At 29.4% G+C, this 24196-nt stretch overlaps 2 protein-coding genes across 2 annotated transcripts; one reads left to right on the plus strand and one right to left on the minus strand.

Annotated features, from left to right (window-relative positions):
* Positions 1-8740: 8740 nt before the first annotated feature.
* On the minus strand, positions 8741-14889 carry LOC119609934 (PRADC1-like protein). Its single transcript, XM_037964981.1, has 3 exons — positions 14661-14889; positions 14330-14582; positions 8741-9239 (listed from the first exon to the last, which is right to left on the minus strand). The coding sequence occupies exons 1-3, from the start codon at positions 14737-14739 to the stop codon at positions 8945-8947; spliced, it is 627 nt and encodes a 208-aa protein (XP_037820909.1). The 5' UTR covers positions 14740-14889; the 3' UTR covers positions 8741-8944.
* A 7757-nt stretch (positions 14890-22646) lies between these two features.
* On the plus strand, positions 22647-23889 carry LOC119609836 (CCHC-type zinc finger protein CG3800). Its single transcript, XM_037964812.1, has one exon. It carries the CDS (start codon positions 22832-22834, stop codon positions 23312-23314), a length of 483 nt encoding a protein of 160 aa, XP_037820740.1. The 5' UTR covers positions 22647-22831; the 3' UTR covers positions 23315-23889.
* The last annotated feature ends 307 nt before the right edge of the window (positions 23890-24196 follow it).

Here is a 24196-nt window from a genome sequence, read left to right on the forward strand (position 1 = left end):
AATTATTAACCCACAAGTTAACATTATTAATATCATAAATCCTAAGAGCGGGTTTTTGAGTTGGCAATCAAATGCCCCCTTCACACGAGCACACAAGTAATAGGATCTGTCAAAATTTGTGTAGAAGAGATCGAATGGGATCGTCTAAAGCCCCCTTCACACGAGCACACAAGTAATATGATCTGTCAAAATATTGTGTAGAAGAGATCGGATGGGATCGTCTAAACGCAATATGTAATGAAACCATCACACATTGAGAGAAAATACGGATGAAAAATTTGACAGTCTTATGGCTCTCTTCATTTTTTGAAATGATTCAAAAAACAAGCAAGTCGCATTAGATCAGGGATGTATTTTTATGTAAACACATACAAAAAAAGTGAAACAACTGTTTCCATCTTACTTTGTTATTGTTTTGTAGCAATCGTGTAAACACAAAAAATATAAATCATATGACTTTTATTCTCTTTTTTGTCATACGGATGGAATTTCATTTTATTTTTTCATTAGACTTGTCGTACGTAAAGTGTGATCGTTTGAAGCACAAAGTATACAGAGGTGTCACTTTTGACATTTAAAAAAGTCTAAAATCAGCTTTTGTTTGATTTTGAAATTGTTTGGTGAGAAGAGGTATATAAAATACAGCTAAAAAAAATTATTGAATTCGTTTTGTGCGAAAGAGAGGGAAATAGTTTTTTGCTCGTGACGCCTCTGTATACCCTGTGGTTTGAAGGGTCCTTTAATAATCAGTGCCACGTTTCTGTAACTCTCGCATCGAGAAGTTTCTCGCATGAAACAGTGAAATTGAAGAAAACCAATGTGAATTGAAACAAAATATCATTTCTCACATGCAACTGTATCTGTAAGAAAATTTTGTGAGAACTATCTGTCAGTTACGGGTGCTCCGTAACTGGATCAACTACATGCTAAGGAACAGATGGATAAGCTGCGAGATGTACGATATAACTATCAGGAAAAAGGTATTTCGCGGTATACCACAGGGTGGCATTTTGTCACCTTTACTCTGGGTCACCACGATTAATAGCCTCCTAAGGACCCTAACCGAGAAAGGACTTAGACCTGTCTGCTATGCAGACGATGTCGTAATACTTTTAAAGGGAAAGGATCCAAATTACTTGTGTAGAAGAGCTGAGGAGGCTCTGAATACGGCCTTGAGCTGGGCTCAACCGAGAGGCCTCAATGTTAACCCGGCGAAGACGGAAATCTGTCTTTTCACAAGAAAGACAAAAATTTCTACATATACTGAACCTTGCTTCTTGGGCAAGAAGATACCGGTGACAGACAAAGTTAAGTACTTAGGTGTAATACTTGACCGGAAATTAAAATGGAGACACCACATAGAGGATAGGATCAACAAGGCACATCGGTGCTGGGCGATATGTAGGAGAACCATAGGCATGAAATGGGGTCTTAGTCCTACTATGACAAATTGGCTTTATAAAAGTGTAATTAGACCAATTCTAGCTTATGCTTCAATAATCTGGTGGACTGCTTTGGACAAAAAGTGTAATATCAAACTACTACAGGGAGTTCAGCGTACATACTGCTTGGGTATAAGTGGTGCCATGTGTACTACTTCAACCAAGGCTCTGGAAACGTTGCTAGATATTCCACCCATTGAAACATATATAAGATATGAGGCGGCGCTTACAGCCGAACGGCTCTTTACTTTAGGCGAACTGGCCAAAAACGGTTATAGGACACGTCATCAATGTATACTAGACACATTGGAAGGTTATACACATTCATCGGACGTGCCTGATCGCATACCAGACACTGAATATGTCGGAAACTTTGAAACGCTAATCCCAGATAGAATGTCTTGGTCAAGCGGAACATTAGAGCAAATACCAGAAGGAATCCGTTGCTACACGGATGGCTCTAAAATAGGGGACAAAGTGGGTCTGGGGTTCTATATTGAAGACCCAGAAACAGAAATATACCACCGTTTACCTAATCATAACACAAGCTTCCAGGCAGAAGTACGAGCAATAACGGAATGTGTAAATTGGATTAGAATAAATATGGCACCCACAGGGCTTAATATATTTACCGACAGCCAGAAGGCAATTTGTGCGATATCAGGTGATAGAATTAAATCTAAGACCGTATTGGATTGTAAGAAAGCTTTAACTGAATACTCTCCCAGAGGTAAGGTTCACATCATATGGGTACCAGGCTACTCGGGAGTAATCGGCAACGAAAGGGCGAATGTAATAGCTTTAAAGGGAAGGGAGCTCGATGTAGTTAACCTGACAAACGCAAAACCATTCGACGCAACAAAAGCTGAATTAAAAATATGGATGAGAGAATCCCATAAGGCCTCTTGGAATAATGAAACGGTGGGTAGAACCACAAAGATTCTATGGGGTGACCCTGATGAGAGCAAGACGAGAAATCTTCTCAAAATGAGCAAGTCTGAGGTTAGTATGATGGTACGTATTCTTAGTGGACACACAGGATTACGAGCACATCTATACAAAATTGGACGTGCGAATTCAGACGAATGTAGAGCATGTGGAGAGGACAGTGAAACTCTGGAGCACTTTCTTTGCCATTGTCAGGCATTCGTCGAAGTTAGATCCAAGTATCTTGGAAGTGATGTTATTCCGGAAATAACATTCTTAACCAACACCGATTGGAAGATTCTTAGGAATTACGTCCAGGAAACTGAGTTTCTGAACATGGAAAAATAATACATTCAGTGAACAATTTTTTTTTTTCCTTGAATTGGAGCGCACAACAGGCCCGATAGTGGCCTAGGTGTATTTCTTCGGATTTGATGTAGTATACATCCTCCTATCAACCTAACCTAACCTAACCTAACCTATGTTTTTTGACGTAAGTTATTGGAAATTTGTGAGTAAAAGTGTTTCTGTAAGAAAATTTTGTGAGAAGTTTCTCACATGAACTGTCAAAAAACTCACATTTTAAAACAGTGCGGAAAGGAAAATTTTAAGTAAAAAAAATTTAATTTAAACATGAATTCTATGAAATAATGAAAAAGTAATGTTATATTTATAATTAATTAAGATTAAAATAAATATTGTTCGCTAATTTTTAGAAAATAGGAGGAATTTCGGATATACAGAAGCAAATGCTAAAAAAGTACGTGGGCGTAAACTTAGAATTTGCCAAAGGCGAATAATTTTTCGAACAATTTTCATTTAATTTCTATATTTTTTGTTTATTTATTCTTCGTTTATAAATTTGTTCGGCAATTTTTGTTTTCTTCTTTTAATTTTTGTTTTTGACAGCTGTTTTATTGGAAATTTCCAATAAAAACGTAATTCGTGTAGCCTCTTCTCACTTTAAGTTACAGAAACACTTTTTACTCACAAATCGAGAAACGATGGAATTTTTTGTTTCACACTTCTCGATGCGAGAACTTCTCACTAAAAGTTACAGAAACGGGGTACAGATTTGAATTGTTTGATTTTATATGTGGTATACATACATACATATAATTAAATTTAAATACATCGTGATTTAATTCAAGAAAAGACTGAAAATTCGAAAATGGTACTCATTTTATTAGTACTTTCCATAAAGAAAGAACTTACTCCACTATTTCATGGTTCTAAACGATTTTTTTTAATAATATTAATATGGAAACAAAATTATTTAATCTAAACGGTACTGATTTAATAAAAAAAGGGTCATCTTAGGTACTTCATCAAATGGTACTTTTTGTTTTTTTTTTCTTTAAATTAAACCTAGAAACATAAAATTTAGCATCATTAAATGAAAATCTATCAGAGACGACTTTTTGGCACTTTTCCTTCTTCAAATGGAATTTTTTGTATATATTATAATATTAAGCCAAAACAAAAGATTATTGAACAAACACTGAATTATCTTCTTTAATAGATAACTGTTTGGTACTTTTTCATCCTTCAAATGGTACTATAATATTGAACATGCAGAGTCCTGACTGAATAAGTATCCGCAAGGGGACTCTTTGGTACTTTCAAACGTTTTAAAATTTCCACAGTGGGGACTGAAACAAATGACACACGGTTCTTATAAAATGAGAATTTATAAAAGGGAGATTTTTGGTATTTTAGTACTTAAGCGAAGCACCCAGGGTACACTAGTACTATATACTTTTAGAGCGGGTTTTTGAGATGGTAATCAAATGCCAATTAATAATCAGATTAGTTAATCTAAAAATAAATTTAATCTTATGTTAATCCCCTTTGATGTTTTTGAGTACAAGATTAAACTTCGCAGTGTTTCCATACAAAACAACAGAAAACTTCACTGTTTGTTATCAAAACAATGCATATTTTATAAAAAAGAAGAAGACAGTTGTAAATTTAATATGAAAATTAAAGAAAACTTAAATTAAAAACAAAAAAATGTATTTTGAAGTGTCCATAATTTATACTAATCAATAAATAGAACATTTTAATGTTTATATTTATAAAAATTTTATAAATTTTTTTGCATCAGCTGTTTACACTTTTGCATTTCGTGCTTAAGATTAAACCACCTCCATTGGGCGCTTAAACTTGCAAACAAAATTAACTAATTGAGTACTCAAAAACATCTTTCGTGGATTAATTTTAATTTAATCGCTAATCTTTCACCTAAAGATTGGCCCTTAGTGACTTTAAATTAAATTTTAGCGCGTTTTTGGAATAAAATAGTTGACAACGCTGATTGTAACACTGGTTTTTAAGTGCATTATTACATTTATGAATGATAAAATCAAGTTTTTAAATTATTTTTTGAAAATATTGCATTTTTTCTTTTCCTCTTATACATTAGATGCACTATATCCAAATTCTATAAAATTAAGTTTATATATCATAAATTTTCCTGTAGAATTGTATACTAAAGTCTGGTATACAGTGTCTCATATAAATATTAGAATTTATTATTTTTTATGAATTACTGTGTTATTTTATGATGCTACTTTAAAAATAATAATAGTATTTAAGATTTTTTAATGAAATTTTATTAATTTATATTATTTTTACGAAATACAAAAAAAAAGTAATAAAAAAAAATTTCCAATGGAGTTAATGTCTGGACTTAAACTCCATTGAAAATTTTTGGTTATATTTACAAGAACAACTTTTAAATCACTCATTATCCTCTAAAACCACCATACGGTTGCTTTGCATGAAGAACGGGACATAATAACGCCAGAACTATTCCATAAATTGGTAGAAACGGTCCCACGAAGCTTGGAAGTTGTTTTTAAAAACAAAGGCTACTATACAAAACATTAATTTCATTTTAATTATTTATTTTTACTTCATAATGCTAATCTAAATATGATTTATACAAAAAATTCGAATACTTTTGTGAAGCTATTTTTTGAACTTTTTTTTTAAAAAGTTAAATTATTTTTTTTTTTAATTTTTAAAATGTGGTATAAAATTTAAGGACTATCTGGACAACATAATAAATTTATTTATTTATTTTTCCCACAAAATCTATTATAAAATGATGTATGTTTTCATAATACATTAAATTAGAATACATGTTCAGCAGTTTTCGATCTATTAAAGGGGTTGAAATTTTAACAAAATAATTACGCCAATATTTGTGCTGATCCAAAAACTTTCATAAAAGGTTTGATATCACAATTTCCGGAGAAACGAAACCCTTCTAAAATGATTAATAAATCCAAAAATTTTGAGCATTTTCCTAAGATAAGCTTATTTTTTATTAACTAATTAATATTTGAAGAAATACTTGCGGTTTTTCTTTTACACTCGGAGACATAAAACTTACGCCCTCGAAAATTTTTTTTCTGTAACCCAAAATGGCGTAAGTTACATAAGGCTTCTTTGTTTTCATAAAGATTTCCGAAAATTGGAATTTTATTTTGAAAAAATCTAGAGCTGTTAAAATAATCTCTAAGGGCCACTCTCTAGGTGAAAGATTAGCGATTAAACAAAAATTAATCCTCGAAAGTTGTTTTTGAGTACTCAATTAGTTACAGTAGTTTTCGTTTATAGTCATCACTGTTATAGTCACATTAGTGACATTGTCAATTGTATTAGATTTAAATGTCTCTGTCGATCAATTTCATATAAAAAGATTACTTTATAGTCCATTTTTTGATATAAGCACTTTTCACATATATGCCATCTATCCGTGGCTATTAAAAGTCATGTTATATGAAAAAACTTCACAATATTGTCACATACGAAATTTTTTTAAATTATCGTGAATAAAATGAAGAAGTTTTTGTTGAAGAAAAACAATTTTCGATTAAAGAAATTTTAAATGCAGTAGATATTTTGCGACATTTATGCTTAGAGCAAGGTATAATTCAAATATTTTGTTTCAAAAATATAGAAGATAAAACTGTAACCAACATCCTCAACCTAAAACAGACTAAAATTGATGATTTTTTTAAATAATATAAACAATATTTCTAATGAATTTATGAAAATAATATTTATTTCTTTAATAAACATGAATTTTTATACCCATCGCTAGGGCCGTTTGCGTTTCAGGTGACGATATATTCTGTGTCCTTATTAAATTCTAAGACGATATAGCCATGTCTGTCCGTCCGTCTATCTGTCTGTTGAAAGCACGATAGAGCTGAACGGCAAGAGGTAGAGGATTGGTCGATAACTGAACCTACCCCTCAAATAGGGTGCCCTTCAAAAAATGAATTTTCTGCTCATTATTGGCTAAAAAATATGAGTATAGCGATGAAATTTGACATAAGTAAGTTTCTTGCGAGCCAAAATCTCTCTACCGAATTTTATGTGGATCGATCCCTAATTGACCCTACCCCATATAAAGTCCTCTTCAGAAAATGACTTTAACGCTCATTACTGGCTCAAAAATGCGAGAAATTTTATAAGGATCGATCCATAACTGACCCTACCCCCATACAAGGTCCCCTTCATAAAATGATTTTAAAACTCATTACTGCCACAAAATAGCGAGTACATCGATGAAATTCGACATGAACAAGTTTTATGGGAACTGAAATCTTTCTACCGATTTTTATGAAGGTGGATCGATAACTAATCCTACTCCCCATTTAAGGACCACTTTAGAAAATTACTTTAACTTTCATCAGTTACTTAAAAATACGACTTAGGCGATGAAATTCGAAATAACTTACTTACGAAACATAATGTAAATATGTATGTACAAAAGTTATTGAAGATCGGTCTAATAAGGTCCACTTCAGAAAATTACTTTAACGCTCAATAATGCCTCAAAAGTTCGTACAAATTACAGTTGTTTTATAGGGACTGAAATTTTTCAACTGAATTTGATGAGGATCGGTCGATAACTGATCCTACCCCCATTATCGGCATGGGCGAATATAACACTCTTACTTGTTATTTTTTTATATTCACACAAAATTAATATATAAGATTTTCTTTATAAGCACATTGTGGCATATACAAAACATTTTGTTTATAATCACTTCAGCGATATAGTCCTCAATTTGTGTGCAATTAAAGGTTGTGACTATAAGCGAAAAGTACTGAATTTTATTTGCAAGTTTAAGCGCCCAATGGAGGTGGTTTAAACTTAAGCATAAAATGCAAAAGTGTAAACAGCTGATGCATATTAATACAATTTTTGTAAATATAAACATTAAACTGTTCTATTTATTGATTATTATAAATTATTGATTAGTATAAATTATAAAGAATTCAAAATGCATTTTTTGTTTTAAAACTTAAATTAAAAACAAAAAAATGTATTTTGAAGTGTCCATAATTTATACTAATCAATAAATAGAACATTTTAATGTTTATATTAATAAAAATAGTATTAATTTTTTTGCATCAGCTGTTTACACATTTGCATTTCGTGCTTAAGTTTAAACCACCTCCATTGGGCGCTTAAACTTGCATACAAAATTAACTAATTGAGTACTCAAAATCATCTTTCGAGGGTTAATTTTAATTTAATCGCTAATCTTTCACCTAAAGATTGGCCCTAAAGGGGATTAACATCAGATTAAATTTATTTTTAGATTAACTAATTTAATTATTAATTGGCATTTGATTGCCAACTCAAAAACCCGCTCTAAATCACAAAGATTCCCTAAAAGTGCCACTTTTGTTTTTTTTTTATGCCAACTTACAACATTTTACAATTAAAAACTCAAAACAATCTTTATTGATGGTGGGTATAAAAACATATTTATAAGCTCTAAAACCATATCCGGAAGGTCCGTTTGTATGGAAGATATGCAAAATAACGGAGCAATTCCACCAAATTGAAATGTGGCCTTTCTTTGACCTATATAGACTATGTGCCAATTTTTATTATAATATCTTTAAATTTGTAACTGGCATTAATACAATAATATTTAAAAATAAGTCAATAAAGACAATCGGACATTAGAATAGCCTTAAAAAATTATTGCAATTCAAAAATGTATTTCTTAACATAAAAATAAACAAACAAATACGACAATATTAATAAAAAAATTAATATTACCCTTCCCTGAATTAGACATTTTTTTACCCCATTTACCCCAATGTGCGTCGTTGACTTCACCGCTTAAGGAGAATCAGGCCGCCCTGATCAGAGCCTATTCAAAGTTTTTAGTTTTTTAACTCACTTATAAAACGAGCCCAAATCTTCATTGGCCTGATTCGGAAACGATTAAGACTTTTGGCCAGAAAAATTTCCCCCAGGCTATGTGTGCAACGTATAGTATAGATTATCTTATTCCCAAAAACCTTAATAATAGATTAAATAACATTGCTACTAATTGTTGTAAGTTTTCTCACCATCATTTTTAATTATGATTTACTATAAAAACAATTTTTTTTGGTTTGTACTTATTTTATACAGACAGTTACACATTTAAATAGATTAATTTTTAATTTAAACAAATATTTTCATAAATAGAAAACATGAAGTCACTTTGGTTGCAAGCTTTAGTTTACAAATTTTTTGTCGTTAAATTTTTTTACCAACCTAACCAAGGAGGATGATTTATTCTTGATGGTGGAACAAACGTTAAATTAACGGGCAAGTTTATGCGAGCATAAGTTCTTTTTAATCGGCGCAAAGTATTTCGTATAGCTACACCGTTGCTGCCAAGTAAGTATCCTGCGGGAATTTGAGCATCACGATTTGTTTCGTCATGTATCATTTCTATATAATAATCAAATTCACTTGATTCGCTGTTAAACTCTGTGATGATAGCAGCTCTGGCTCCAGCATCTTCAGCATTGATGGTTTTGGTCAAAAATGAACACTGCCTGCAAAATATATAAAATTTATTATAATAATTAAAAATGATTCTATTTACATACATTAAAAGCTAGCTGCAACAGGTCCGTATTTTTGGTCCTTATTTTAAGCAATATTTCATTCCATATTAAGATTTAACCACCATACATGTTTTAATAAACACCTAACGTCGCTCACATTTCTAATTAAATAATCGATCTTAAAAGATAAAGTGAACCTGCACTGCAAATAATCCATGCTCAACTTTACGAAAAAAAAATCGTAACTTCTTTTTTTGTAATATATATTTACAAAAATTTCGTGTATAATAAGAAATATTATTTAATAAAACCCTTTTCTATTTTTACGAAAGTACGAAAGCCTTTCGTAATACTTTTTTCTTAAATTTTAGCGAAATTAAACATAATGATATTAATTATATTATCATCAAATAAAACTATATTATAATTCACGAACTATTTTCATAAAAAAATTAAAAATTCGTGTGGAGAATAATTTTTAACTAAAATTATAAAAATTATTTTAAAATGAACACAAATGTTTGCATAAATTAATATTTCGTAAATTTTACCATATTTATTCAAATTCACTTTTTCAATTTATGTAAATTCATTTTTTCAAGATTATCTTGCATTATACTAAAATATTTCGTACAATTTTGTATATATTACAAAATAATTTCGTGGTGCGAAACAACGAAAGATTCGTACAATGTACGTCATTTTTCGTATATATTAGGCATGGATTTTTTCAGTGTGCCTTTAGCTATGATAAATTTAATTTATTTTATTTATCATATTTTTACACATCAGTTTCAAAACTCCATATTCAGTTTTTTTTATCTTTGTTAAACAAATTTAGAATGTTTTGAAATATCACCGGTGGATTTATGGTCAATAGATTAGGGAATAAAACAGTGAAGTAAAGTAGGTCAATGCCACTTATAGTTTGTTTAGCTGTACCTGCGATTTGAATTCTGAGAATTTCGTGAAAAACTTATTTTTTTGGAATATTTTAGAAAATATGTCCTAATTCTTTACTGTTATACATTTTAAACAAAATATTTACAGAATATTATTTTCAAATAATATAAAATATGTCCCTGAATTTATATATAAATTGGGAAATCCTAAGGCTTAAACTTTGGAGGTCAAAGGTAAAATTTTGCAATAAGTATTTGGAAATTCTCAATGAAACATATAGAAATATTATTAATTGTTGGCCATATTTATTAAAATTACAGGAATTTACATTATATGGTACGATTTTAAAAATAACAAAAATAAAATTACATACATATGTATACACTATCGGACAAAATAAAGGACAAAAGTACTCATGATATATTCTTTCAGCGAAAAATTATTATTGAATATTGAACATTTTTTAAATTCATGTAGTTAATATACAATGCTACAAAAATAACAATAAAACAAAATTAATGTACTTAAAATTGTTCTTTATATATAAAGAAATTTTAGATGTTATAACATCTAAAATAATATAGTGAATTCACTTTTTTGTCGGCCAAATAAAGTGACATTTTATATATCATTATTTAAATTTCTTGTATGTATATCAAAATGTTTTATATATTTTGGTTCCGATTTGAATATTTGGATCTACTTAAGACATTTTGGTAATTTTTTACCAATTTTGGTCAGATGAGTCCCAATTTGTATCGAAAATTTTAAAATGTCAACAATGATTGTGAGGTAAGCCCTTCAATATACACAAATTTAAAAACAATACCCTGGGTTTTAATTATTATCGTGGAGGGCTATCGGCATTTGTACATTATTTGACTAGGAGCGGGAATCTTAGTGAAAATGGAGTAAATAATAACAAATGAGCAATACACGACTATATTTAATAAAAATCCTTAATAAAAAAATTAAGTAAGACTTCATGCCTCAACAGATTCATGACAACAAATACACGACAAAGGTTAAAAACATTATTGTAAAAGATTTTCTTGCTTCATTGTATTTTATTGGTATTAAAAAAATTTGGCATTGGAAAAAATAATTGAAACTATTCATAGTATCTCAAAGGAGACATAAGGTAAGATTTTTTAAGCGGAGTTTTTGTATTTAATCTTCTTTTCTTCTTTTTCTTACGATTTCGTTTTTTGTTGGAATACCAATTTTCGATCGTGGCGTAACTGAATGCGGAAACGTAATCGAAATGCAGAATAGGGGTGAATTTTGAAAATTTTAATAACAAATGAAGTTCTTAATATAAAAATATACTTTTTACTATCCACCGATATTTGGCCCAAATTTTGAGCAATATTTACATTTAATTTATTTAAATTATTCAATTTAACCCGCTCTAGGAGGTTTAAAAGTGACTTAAATATCAAAGTATTTTAACAAACAGGAAAAATAATTTTAAGTTAAGTTAAATATAACACAAAAAGTTCAAAAAATTTTAAATTTTTCACAAACAACATTTTTATTTTTAAAAGGTTTATAAACAAAATTTCCATACAAAATCTAATTTATAAACTGTTTATAAAATACAAATTTTGTTTGTGAATAAGGGGGTTAAAATTCGTCTTGATTATTAGGTATAGTAATTAATAAAAGTGTATCGTCATCTGAAACGCAAACGGCCCTAACTAACAAAAAATTCAAAATCGATTGTTGATTCTAATCAGTGTTGCCACTTTGGTTATTATTAACCAAAATTGGTTATTTTTATTTTGCATGTGTACATGTGAATTATTTTTTCGTTTTGGTTATTTTTTGCAAACAATTGAACAAAAATGCTGTTTGCTTTTATTCTAAAAATAAAATTAAAAAAAAAACTTCTTTTATCTCTAGTTTTAAATCAACTACGTAAATATACATATCGTCCTGTTTTGAATTTTGGTAAAATGTGGAATTTTTTTTTACTATTCGAAATTTTTTTATTACTGCAATTTGTACATCTACTGGTTATACTTATGTGCACAAGGGTATTTTTCGATATCTTAATTGGTTAGGATTTAGCAAAAGTACCTATGAGTTTTCCACATATTAAATGAGTTGATTTAAATCATTACAACACCGTAATATTATTTTATTCACACTAGTCAATCTAACACCGTGAATAATTAATCCTCTCTCTCCTTTTGGTGCATCCATGAACTTAAAATCACTTTTGGGGTCGATTCAAACTCGTCCGTCCTTCCTTTAATATTTCTATTGGAACTTTTTATGTAAAGAACTCGCTTATGTGAAAAAACGAAGTAGGCTGTATTTCGCATTCCAATTTTTATGGAATTTGGTGGGAATAGTCTACGTACTTAGTAGATTATGTCCTCCAAATTAAATTTAAAATTTGAAGTATAATTGCAACTTCTATACCTATTTGAAATTTTGCATAAACAGATACTGTGTTAATTTGCCGAAATTCTAAGATAAATGATTTAATAAGAATTAATAAAGTATTTTCTGCTAATTGATGCAAGAATAGTATCACAATATCTTTAAAGTAATAATCAACTGATATTTTTAAGTAACACAGCTAAGGAAAATGAAATTGTATTGTATACAAAAGTTGTAATAACATCTAAACTCTTACGACGAACAATAATCGCGATATATGAAAAGATTTGATACTCATGACCTTTGACTATCTCACCATGACTTTTAGTTCTTTATTTACATTTTCTAAATAATGTTGTATACTAGTTTTTATTTTACCGTCTTAAATTCTAAATTTTGGTCAATTTGTTGGATAATTTTGATAGATTACGTTTACAACGAAATCTCCAAATCGAACGAAATCTCCAAATCTGTACATAAAATGGGAAGAATTTTATAATTTAAAATTGTTTTCCAAAAAGTCATATGTGGAGTATTTTTGAATTGCGCTAAAACGCGTCAAAAGCTCAGTTGTTTTTTAAAATAAATACTAATTACATTTGTTAACGAATCCGCGAAGAGACATATATTTATTGTTGAAAACACGATAGAGTCGAAAAGAAACAAGATAGAAAACTGAAATATTTTGCCAAAATATTTTTAATTGACCCAGTTTGATTGGTATTGAAAATGCGAAATATCGGTCAACGATTTCACTTAGCCCCATATTATGCCCTATTCAGAAAATTACTATATTGCTTAAAAAAGCATCTATAGCGATGAAATTCAATATAAAGTTTTATTGGAAATGTATTTGTCAAAGTTTATGAGGATCGGTACATAATTGAAGAAAATTACAATAACGCTCATAACTGTGTTCATAATACCAGTTTAGCGACGAAATTTAACATAGTTCCACTTCAGAAAATGAATTTGTTATTTTAATGTCCAAATGTAAACATGAAACAAATAAAAATAATTTTATTTACTTTTTTCTTAATTTGGTTATTTTTTATTCGAATTTTGGTTAGAAAAAAAATTTTGTTGTGGCAACACTGACTCTAATGTATTGCATCAAAACAAATGTCCACACAAAAAATAGTACTCCTCCGACCAAAATTAGCGATTTAATTGACAAAAAACAAAAGGCCCTATCTACAAAAATATTTAAATATTAAAGGCAATTTTTTTTACTCTTAATAGTACTAATTTTGGACGTTTTTCACCCATTTTCCCCCATTTCCCCTCCTAGTCCAAGTTTTGAAAACAAATATAGCCAGTAACACCCTCCAAGTACCTATAGATCTAACTTTATTCCAAATTTGAAGGAAATCGGTCCAGCCGTTCTGGTGTGATTGACGAACGAACAGACTTACAAAGAGATTTGTAATTTACATACCTATATTGGGATTCTTGCCTAAGAATTTAAAATTAAGTTTCTTTTAATTATTTTGCTAATTCTATACAAATAGCGAGATTTGTAGGACGTTTTTCCGAAAAAATCCTATTTTGTGCGATTTTTGCTTTTATAAACAATCAAATTAAGTACAAGAACAACATATATCATATGAAGCTGTACGTTGTTCCAAAAAATCCTCTTTCAGTTTGTCACTATTATATTTTAAATATACACACACAACTGGAGTTGGATGTCATATAGTGGTGCATGACCGTCTATATATTCTTACTATTTTTATTTATTTCTATATGTAATCTTGGAAAATGACTTTAGGACTTTAACTTACCCACGGTCAATTAGAGCCACATTACCGCGTACAGCATGATTATTTTCAAGTTTTATACATCCATGCGATGGAATTGTAGGTACTAATGCAACTCCCTCTAATTGTTTCGAAAATGAAGTTCCGAAATTCTTAGCTGGTCGTAATCTATATGTGTATTCCAATGAAAAAGGTTCGGTTATTTCAAAGAAAACGTCTCCAGCAATAATATCTTGAGTGGTTACAATATTATTTAAAGGTGGATGATGTCCTTCTCCTAATAATATATGTACGCACATATTAAAGAATAAAAGATAGACATAGCTACATACATCTATGCAAATATTATAGTTACCTAAAAAGCCAAACACAAGTTGACACAATGTTATTAATATTATAAACCAAATAATTTTCTGGACGTTTGTTTTTCCCATTGTTTCGACATCAGTATGAAAATATTAAAAATTAAGCATTATCACAGGTAAAATAAATTACAAATATCTAATCGCAAAAACAGCATATTCTCAATAGGAGGAATTATTATAATTATCTCAGCTGATTTGATATTCCCAGCAGAGCCCTGCGCCGACAAATATTAACGGCGGCGGCGACTGACACTAAATATGTCGGCGGCGGCTTAAAATCGACTGTAAGCCGGGTAAGTTTTCAACTACGTTTAGTTTTTAATTTTTCTACGATTTTAAATAAAAACGGAATCCGAGAGATCAGAAAGTGGGATTTTGGAAGCAAATATATTGTTTATAACAACAAAACAGAGCAAGCTCAAAAGTTGTGTAAGAAATTATGCAGGGATGAATAAAAAATTCTTAAAAATTAAAAAACAAATCCTTTCTCCAAGTTTTACTAGGATCTACCAATATTTAACCCTATCCTCCATATAAAACATATTGCAGAAAATCAGTTTCTAAAAAATTTTGCATTAAGAAAATGATCAATAACGTAAAAACAAAGATTTTTTATTTGTTTATTTACTAGCTATACCCAGTGTGCTGTGCTACCCTAAAAGCAATATAAATAAGAAACCCACTTAACGATTTTGATGATTCTAACTACAATGGTTTGTTACATATGGGAGATTCCACGTAAATTATTGCAATTTCGCCAATTATTCCGAACGTTAATTAAGATTTTAATTTAATCTATGAAAAATTTTAATAATCTAATAGCTTCCCAGATATACAAAATTTTGTATTAAATTCATATGGGAAGTGCCAAGCCCCCCATTGAAAGTCCGCCCGTTATTCTCTAAATGTTCTTCAGTAAAATTTGAAGATTCTAGCTCTAATAGTTTCTCAGATATACGAATTTTTCTATTTAATTCAAGCCCCCAGATGAAAGTCCGCCCTTTTTTCTCCAAAATGTTCAGATGAATATTAAAGTTCTTCGTGCAAAATTTTAAGAATTTAGTTCTATTAGTTTCCCAGATAAACGAATTTTTGTATTTAATTCATATGGGAGGTTCCGCTCCCCTCATTGGTAGTCCCCCAATTTATTACCCAAAATGTTTACATGGATGTTAAAGTTCTACCAGAACAACATCATTTAAAGGGATCACAAAGAGATTGAAAAATATTCCAAAAGTTTCACTTTGAAAACATTATTAGAGTGTATGAAAACTCGCAATTCTAATGGCAGACTATTCCTATTTTAGCGGTAATTTATCATTAAAATAAGTAAGAAGTAAGAGTTATATTCGGTAAATCATATGTCGTAAAAAAGCAAATTTTGGAAGTGGTCATATACATATATATGTATATGGACTTTGATCATTAGATTAATAAGAACGTCACCGTGATTTTCGGATTAGGGGCTTAAATGTGGAATTGGATCAATTATGGACAAAGTTCTCTATAATTTAAAGTATTGTTTTTAATGCTACCATAATTATATCATAATGATAACTTTTGGAATGATGTATTAGCTATAAACTGATTTTCTGTAAGAGGGTTATATTGGCGGACCGATCCTCATAATTTTATTTTTCATAAATGTAGGTTCCATTTTATATGTTCTCACTTACTCCATGCCCTACAGGTTTAATTTTATGTCTATAGGTTCAATATTATAGAAAATTCAAAAAATACCTTTTGAAGAACGAAAAAGTACCAAAATGTCCCCTTTTATATGTTATCACTTAATCCGGGCTGTACATTCCTAATTTCATGTTTCTAGGTTCAATATTATAAAAAATTCAAAAAGTACTAAAAAGTACTAAAAAGTCCCTTTTTATAGATTATAATTTACTCCGGGCGCTACATATTTATTTTTATGTTTCTAGGTTTAATTTTATGGAAAACTCAAAAAGTACCAGTCGAAGTACGATAAAGTTCCCATTTTATAGATTCTCATTTACTCCAGGCTCTAAGTGCTTAATTTCATGTTTCGAGGTTCAAATTTTGTAGCAAGCTCAAAAAGTACCAGTCAAAGAACGAAAAAGTACCAAAAAGTGCCATTTTATAGATTCACATTTACTCCAGGCTCTACGTGCATAATTTCATGTTTCTATGTTCAATTTAATAGAAAACTCAAAAGGTACCTTTTGAAGAACGAAAAAGTACCAAAAAGTCCACTTTTATAGATTCTCAAGCAGTGTGACCATTTTGGCATTATTGCAGCTAGATTTATCATTTTTTATTTTGATTTAGCTGTAAAATTTTAATTTAGCATTTGGCATTTTATTTAGCATTTTTATAAAATATTTTTAGCATTTTTAGCTTTTTTTGCAATTTTAGTATATAAACAAAAAAAAAAGACAAATTTTTGCAAAAAAGATTTATATTGGAAATAGGTTTAATAATTTACTCCGGGCGCTACATATTTATTTTTATGTTTCTAGGTTTAATTTTATGGAAAACTCAAAAAGTACCAGTCGAAGTACGATAAAGTTCCCATTTTATAGATTCTCATTTACTCCAGGCTCTAAGTGCTTAATTTCATGTTTCGAGGTTCAAATTTTGTAGCAAGCTCAAAAAGTACCAGTCAAAGAACGAAAAAGTACCAAAAAGTGCCATTTTATAGATTCACATTTACTCCAGGCTCTACGTGCATAATTTCATGTTTCTATGTTCAATTTAATAGAAAACTCAAAAGGTACCTTTTGAAGAACGAAAAAGTACCAAAAAGTCCACTTTTATAGATTCTCAAGCAGTGTGACCATTTTGGCATTATTGCAGCTAGATTTATCATTTTTTATTTTGATTTAGCTGTAAAATTTTAATTTAGCATTTGGCATTTTATTTAGCATTTTTATAAAATATTTTTAGCATTTTTAGCTTTTTTTGCAATTTTAGTATATAAACAAAAAAAAAAGACAAATTTTTGCAAAAAAGATTTATATTGGAAATAGGTTTAACCGGAAAAAATGAGAATTAAATGTCTACCCAAACACAAGCAACAAGAAATATGAGAAATGTAATAATTTACACTGTAATTCAAAATAATGCAAAAAGATTCATGAAGATAAATAACTTAAAATTACGCCAATACAAGTGAATACTTTAAAATGTTGTATTCTAAATATTTTTCTGGAACCCAATGCTTTTTTAAATTCGAGGTGATAGAAATAATTCAAGAGATTTCATATATTTTTACAAATACGTTCAGTACGTTATTTTACAAACTAATACTTTTTGTTTGCTCATGGAATGAAACATATAATTTTGGAAAAGGCTATGTATGACGGTTAATTAACAAATTTTATTTTTTCCTATACGAAATAAAGAGGTTTTAATTTTTATCATCCTTCAGGAGTTCTTGTTAATTTATTGAAAATAAGTATTGAAAAAAATCAATAATATATATTTAAGACTTTCTCATCCTACTTTCTACTTTAATCTTTTTATTTTTACCAAATTTTTAGTAATTTTGTTATATAAATACATAAATTTCGAAAATATTATTAACAATTTATTCCAGAATTACAAACTTACGGATTTGAATATATCTCTCAATTCATTTCATACATTCTCATATATATTTTTTCGAAAAAATCTTGGAAGTATGAGTTATAAACCTGACATCTATTCACCGAGATTTAAAATTATTTCAACGGAATTTTCAATATTTTTGTGACATGAAAACCATTTTTAAAGTGTTTTGAGGAAGACAAATAAAATTGTTTATATAAAAAAAGTAAAACTAGAAATATTATACTTTTCCTTCCGAAAACACATATAGGTTTTTACCATGAGCAACTAGTGTAATTAATAGAGTTTTAATGTAATTTTTGCATTGAGAAATATTTTAAAGTTAGAGACATTACATATTGCTAAATTTACAAAAATTTTGAAATAATTTTTAGCATTTCTGTTTATCTTAATACCACGGAACTTAATTTTTTACCCTACTCCACTATACTACGTTTGAGTATACTAATCGATTAAGAATCATTTTCTGAATCGATTAAGCCATGTAAGTCTGACCGTCTGGTAGAGGTTGAAATTTTCAGAACAATAAGCACGTATGCTTTTTGATCCAATGACAAAACCTTTTAAAAATGGTTAAAGTCCGTCCTTTATTTTACCTAGCCCCCATACATATACAAATGTATAAAGCCTTTTTCAGAAAATTAGTTTAAATATATCGGAACCAAGGTTCATTTCAACATAAATGCTTTATTACGAAAAATAAATCAAATTTTATACTCATATGGTCAACCACGGCAGAATATACTTTCTTACTTGATATAAATTACAATGAATTTCAGTTACAAATTAATATGAATTGTTCATAAAAACACTTAAAAAATTTTAGCTTTTTTTTGGCATTTTAAAATCAATTTAGCATTTTTTCTAGCATTATTTTGGATGGGATTTAGCCGCAACATTTTTTGAGACCTGGTTACACTGTTCTCAAGTGCTTAATTACATGTTTCTAAGTTCTAAGTTCGTATTGGGAGCCCGTTATTATGTATTCATATGTATAAGTTAATAAACCAAAAACAATTTTTTATAAAAAAGTACCAAAAATAGGTACAATTTTCACCTCTTAAACGTCCGAATATCCAAAAAGTACTAAATTCATATTTTTATTTGTTCGTCAAGTTATGAAGGATTCAAAAATATTTTTTGAATGTTCTCTGGTTTAAAAGATACATGGGGTGCAAAAGAAGTACCAAATTACAGTTTTTACCCGTTTATTCTCCAAAGGGGCCGAATTTGAAAAAATTACCAGACACCTGTCCGTTTTTTTTAAATGAGCGACGATAACCTTTAACTGTTTTTTTAACTTTTCTAGTTTAGGAGATTTGAGGTTACCGAATTTACGAGTAAAACTCGTTTATAATAAACTCCGGGGGACCAGTCAAATTTGTTCGTTATAAGCTAAATTTTTAATAAGACGAGTGAAGTTTTTATACATCCAAAAATAAAGTGAATTTTACGAAATTAAAAGAATATAATTTATAAATTTTTTTTGCAAAATAAGACCATTGATATTATTTGTTTATATATTTCAGAACAAATATAAGTTTTTTTCAACAAAGCTATATATTTTCTTATGATTTCTAAGCATAATTTTGAAGTTTGTTATAAAAAGGAAAATTGTATAAAATTGTACTTGAGGGGTTGATAAAGTAGTTTGTTTTATACAAGGATTTGTAATAACCAAGTTCGTTATAAGAGAGGTTTTTGTAAGAAATTAGTTAACACAATATCAGGACTTGAAAAGTTGTTCGTAATAACTGAGAATTCGTTATAAGCGAGTTTGACTGTATTTATTACTAACAAACAAATTTTGATAAAAATTTTGACATGTGGTCATATAGCTTTATACCACATGTAATATGATCTGTCAAAATATTGTGTAGATGTCAACGGATGGGATCGCCTAAAGGTACTTTTACATTATATCACCAGTAATATGATCTGTCAAAGAATTGTGTAGAAGAGACTGAGTCTAAACGCAATATGTAATAAAACCATCACACATTGAGAGGAAATACGGATAGAAAAATTGACAGTCGTATGGTATTAGATCAGAAATGTACACTTTAAATTCTACTCGCTTTTCCATAAAATTTGTAATGTTTAATTATAAAACACATAATGTGTTTCAAAACAGGAATGATTTTGTCAGTACTTAAACACAGCTATAACAAAGAGTAATGTCAAAACCGAAAAAAAAAATTACAAAAAAAATTAATTTTTTGTTTAAACGGTAATAAAATGTTTTAATTTTATAAATAATTGTATTAAAATCTTCAATTCAGTGTAATTTAAGTGAATTTTTTTATTTTCAAAATACACAATAATTTTATATGTGAACGGTTGTGTTTAAACCAGAGACAGTAATTGTTATTATTTTTATTAAAACAAATTAATTTAAAAATTTTATTTGTTTTGTATTTCATTACTCAGAAAATACAAACTGCTTTTAATTTTTCATATTTTCCTTAAAAATTACTGTGAACTTTTTCAAGTAAAAATCGACAATAAAAAACACAAATAATTTTTAAACCATAAGGACCAAATAAAAATCAGGCAATGATTTTTATACCCTTCACCTTCGTGAGAAGGGTATGTATAAGTTTGTCATTCCGTTTGTAATTTCCAAAATATAATTTTCCGACCCTATAAATATATATATTCTGAATCCTTATAGATAGCGGAGTCGATTAAGCTATGTCCGTCTATCTGTCTGTCTGTCTGTCTGTTGAAATCAGTTTTCTGAAGACCCCAGATATCTTCGGGATCCAAATCTTCAATAATTCTATCAGACATGCTTTCGAGAAGTTTTCTATTTAAAATCAGCAAAACCCATCCATAAACAACAAATTTTAATTTCATAAATACACTATGGTGAAGGGTATATAAGATTCGGCACAGCCGAATATAGCACTCTTACTTGTTATTTTTTGAAATTACTTATAAAACTCATTATGCGATATTTACGTTTAAAACACATTAAAAATTATCGGTTTTAAACAGAGATTTATAGTAAATTGGTAAAATTTCTTTACAATGATATCATCGACCAAATTTGCTGAAATTATGCAGAAATTAGATTAGAAAATTGGAAAGTTAAAATTTTTAGGTGATTTTTTTCTTTGTTTTGCAAAATAAAAATCATTGATTGATTTCAATTTTTTTTTTTTTTGAATTAATAAAAATTACTGAGTGAGTTTTATTGAAAAAAACACAAATAATTTTTTTTAACAATTAGAATAAAAATCAAAAATAATTTGTATTTTCAATTTTTATTATAAAAATCAAGAAAAAAAGTTTATTGAAGGAATCGATTCAAGGTCTTGGACATATTTTGGTACATTCAAAACATTAAATGTATTAAAACTTAGGGAAAACACTAATAAATAATTAAAAGTCCTTTAAATTTGTGTTTTTTCCTTTGAATTCAAGTTTCATTTTATTTCAAATATGTTTTTTTTTTTTTTTTTTTGAAAATATCATACCTTTTTTTACTTTGTTTTGACAGCATAAAATAAAAATTTAACTTATATCATAGTGTGGACGCAGCTTTACTATTTATTATGAAGGTTTAAATTTATGTGATCCATTAATTCCCCCGTGTCAATATTAGACAAATATTTATCACGGCACTTGACAAAACGTCGGCAGAAAAATTGTCAGTTTTTTGTTTATGTTAATACAACAAACAGGTAACAAAACGCTGATTTTATCACGACAACTCACAGATAATTTTATTGAAATAATGCTATATTTTATAAAAACAATTAAAATTAAATGCAAATTTTGTAAATAAACACTAATTTCACTAAAACTAATGTTAAAAATCAATTTTAATTGCACAAAAACAAAATTCTAAACAAATTTTACAATAAAATGACGTTATCAAGACAACGTTGTCTAAACAATTGTTTAGACAACACTGTCATAACGGCGTTATAACTCTAATAAATGCCGTCTGTACCTGCTAATTTTTTATTATGATAATAATTTGACGTTTAGCATAATAAATTAAGGTCGTTATGATAGTGTTGTTTAAACAATTGTTTAGACAACGTTGTGTTTATTTACAAAATTTGCAATTAATTTTATAAAATATAGCATTATTTTAGTAAAATTATCTCTGATTGTGTCTCCTATGCATTAACATAAACAAAAAACTGACAATTTTTCTGCTGACGTTTTGTCAAGTGCTGTGATAAATATTTGTGAAATATAGACACGGAGTTTTTTATCTGGTCAACAATTTTACTTTTAGCATAATAAACATTTTAAATCTATACAGGGTGTTTCGTGTAGAAAACATTAATTTTTGAGCATGTTGGTAACGCTGTGGAAATGATGCATATATGTGGCATTAATTAAATTTAAACTTGGTAGCATTGTTTTGGGGCATTGTTCTTACTAAACCAAGTAGGAGGCACTGTTGGTTGAACGGTCGGCAGCCATTTCGATTTGTATTAAGTGCGTGGAGTGGTGAAAGAAAAATTTCACCGAGTCCGAAAGCTTTGCATTTAGTAGATAAAACATTGGACTGTTGCAAAGACTATATAGTTATTAAGACACATCGTCACATATTTAAATGTCCATGGCTTCCACGTGCTACAATTGCAACCGTCCGGGTCATTTCGCCCGCGAATGCAGTTCTGGAGGAGGAGGAGGAGGTGGTGGTGGTAGTGGTGGTGGTCGCGGCGGCGGTGGCCGTGATATGAGACGCGGTCACTATCGTGAAAAATGTTTCAAGTGTAATCAGTTTGGCCACTTTGCTCGCAATTGCCCTGAAACATCGGAGCGTTGCTACCGCTGTAATGATATTGGTCACATCTCTAAGGATTGCTCACAACCGGACAACCCAACTTGCTTTAAGTGTAACAAGATTGGCCACTGGGCGCGTAACTGTCCCGATGCATCGAATGACCGTGGATCAAGTAACATTTCATGCTACAAGTGCAACCGCACTGGACACATTTCTAAAAATTGTCCGGATACTGCTAAGACATGCTACGGCTGCGGCAAAAGCGGTCACTTGAGACGTGAGTGTGAAGAAAAAGGGAGTCGTAACTAGGATGCGGCCAACAACTACAGGTCCTCCCTTTTTCACCTCACCGAATCGACTCATTAAAATAAAAACTTAATATTTAACCCCCAAAACTCTGAAGATAAAAATGCCATCCTTGAATTCCAAGCTGGGCCAATTGCAATGGTCTCGCGAGTATACATACATATATCGATATTTCCTACCACATCTTCAAATTTTACATACAAAATATACCCATGGAAATTAATAGTTTCAACTTTGGACATACTATCCCAACAATCAAATCAACCGAATAACTAAAATGAAGCAAATATTTTAACAATTTTTAAATGTTTGAGAATCGCTGTGAACAAATCTCGAAGAAGCATCTCTTCACCATAACCCACAAGATGGACTTGTTTCAACTATTATAAAACAATGGATACGATGAATTACTAGATGAAGTGATGGAATCCCGAGTAACAAAACAACCATCTCAGAAGTGAACTAAGTTATTTACTTTCAGATTTATATTAAAAGAAAAAACTACAAAAATTCAAATATCACTGTGATTGTTTTTTAATTGTAAATTAAAATACTGGAGCTGCTGATTTGAGAACATATGTTTTCTTTGTTTTATTTTTCTAGCATAAAATGAATTCTGTAAATATGTATAATTATTTCCACTCGAAACAAGTTTTGGTCTTATCCCTATCTAGTTGAAATGAGGGGAACTGAAGAATTTCCTAAAAATGCACTGTACGTTTTTAAACATCGTACGTATACAATAAAAGTATACATTTTATGTGAATGTGTGTATATATACATAACTAAAACACATTGCCCATATTCAAGTCTGAGTCACGGATGGTATTCCTTTTTTTATTTCTTCATACAAATAAGAGAAAACACATGGTTAAGCAGCTGACT

Source organism: Lucilia sericata, unplaced genomic scaffold (assembly GCF_015586225.1).
Source record: "Lucilia sericata isolate MDLA Ls3-8-SP2 unplaced genomic scaffold, ASM1558622v1 Contig000025F_arrow, whole genome shotgun sequence".
NCBI classification, from domain to species: domain Eukaryota; kingdom Metazoa; phylum Arthropoda; class Insecta; order Diptera; family Calliphoridae; genus Lucilia; species Lucilia sericata.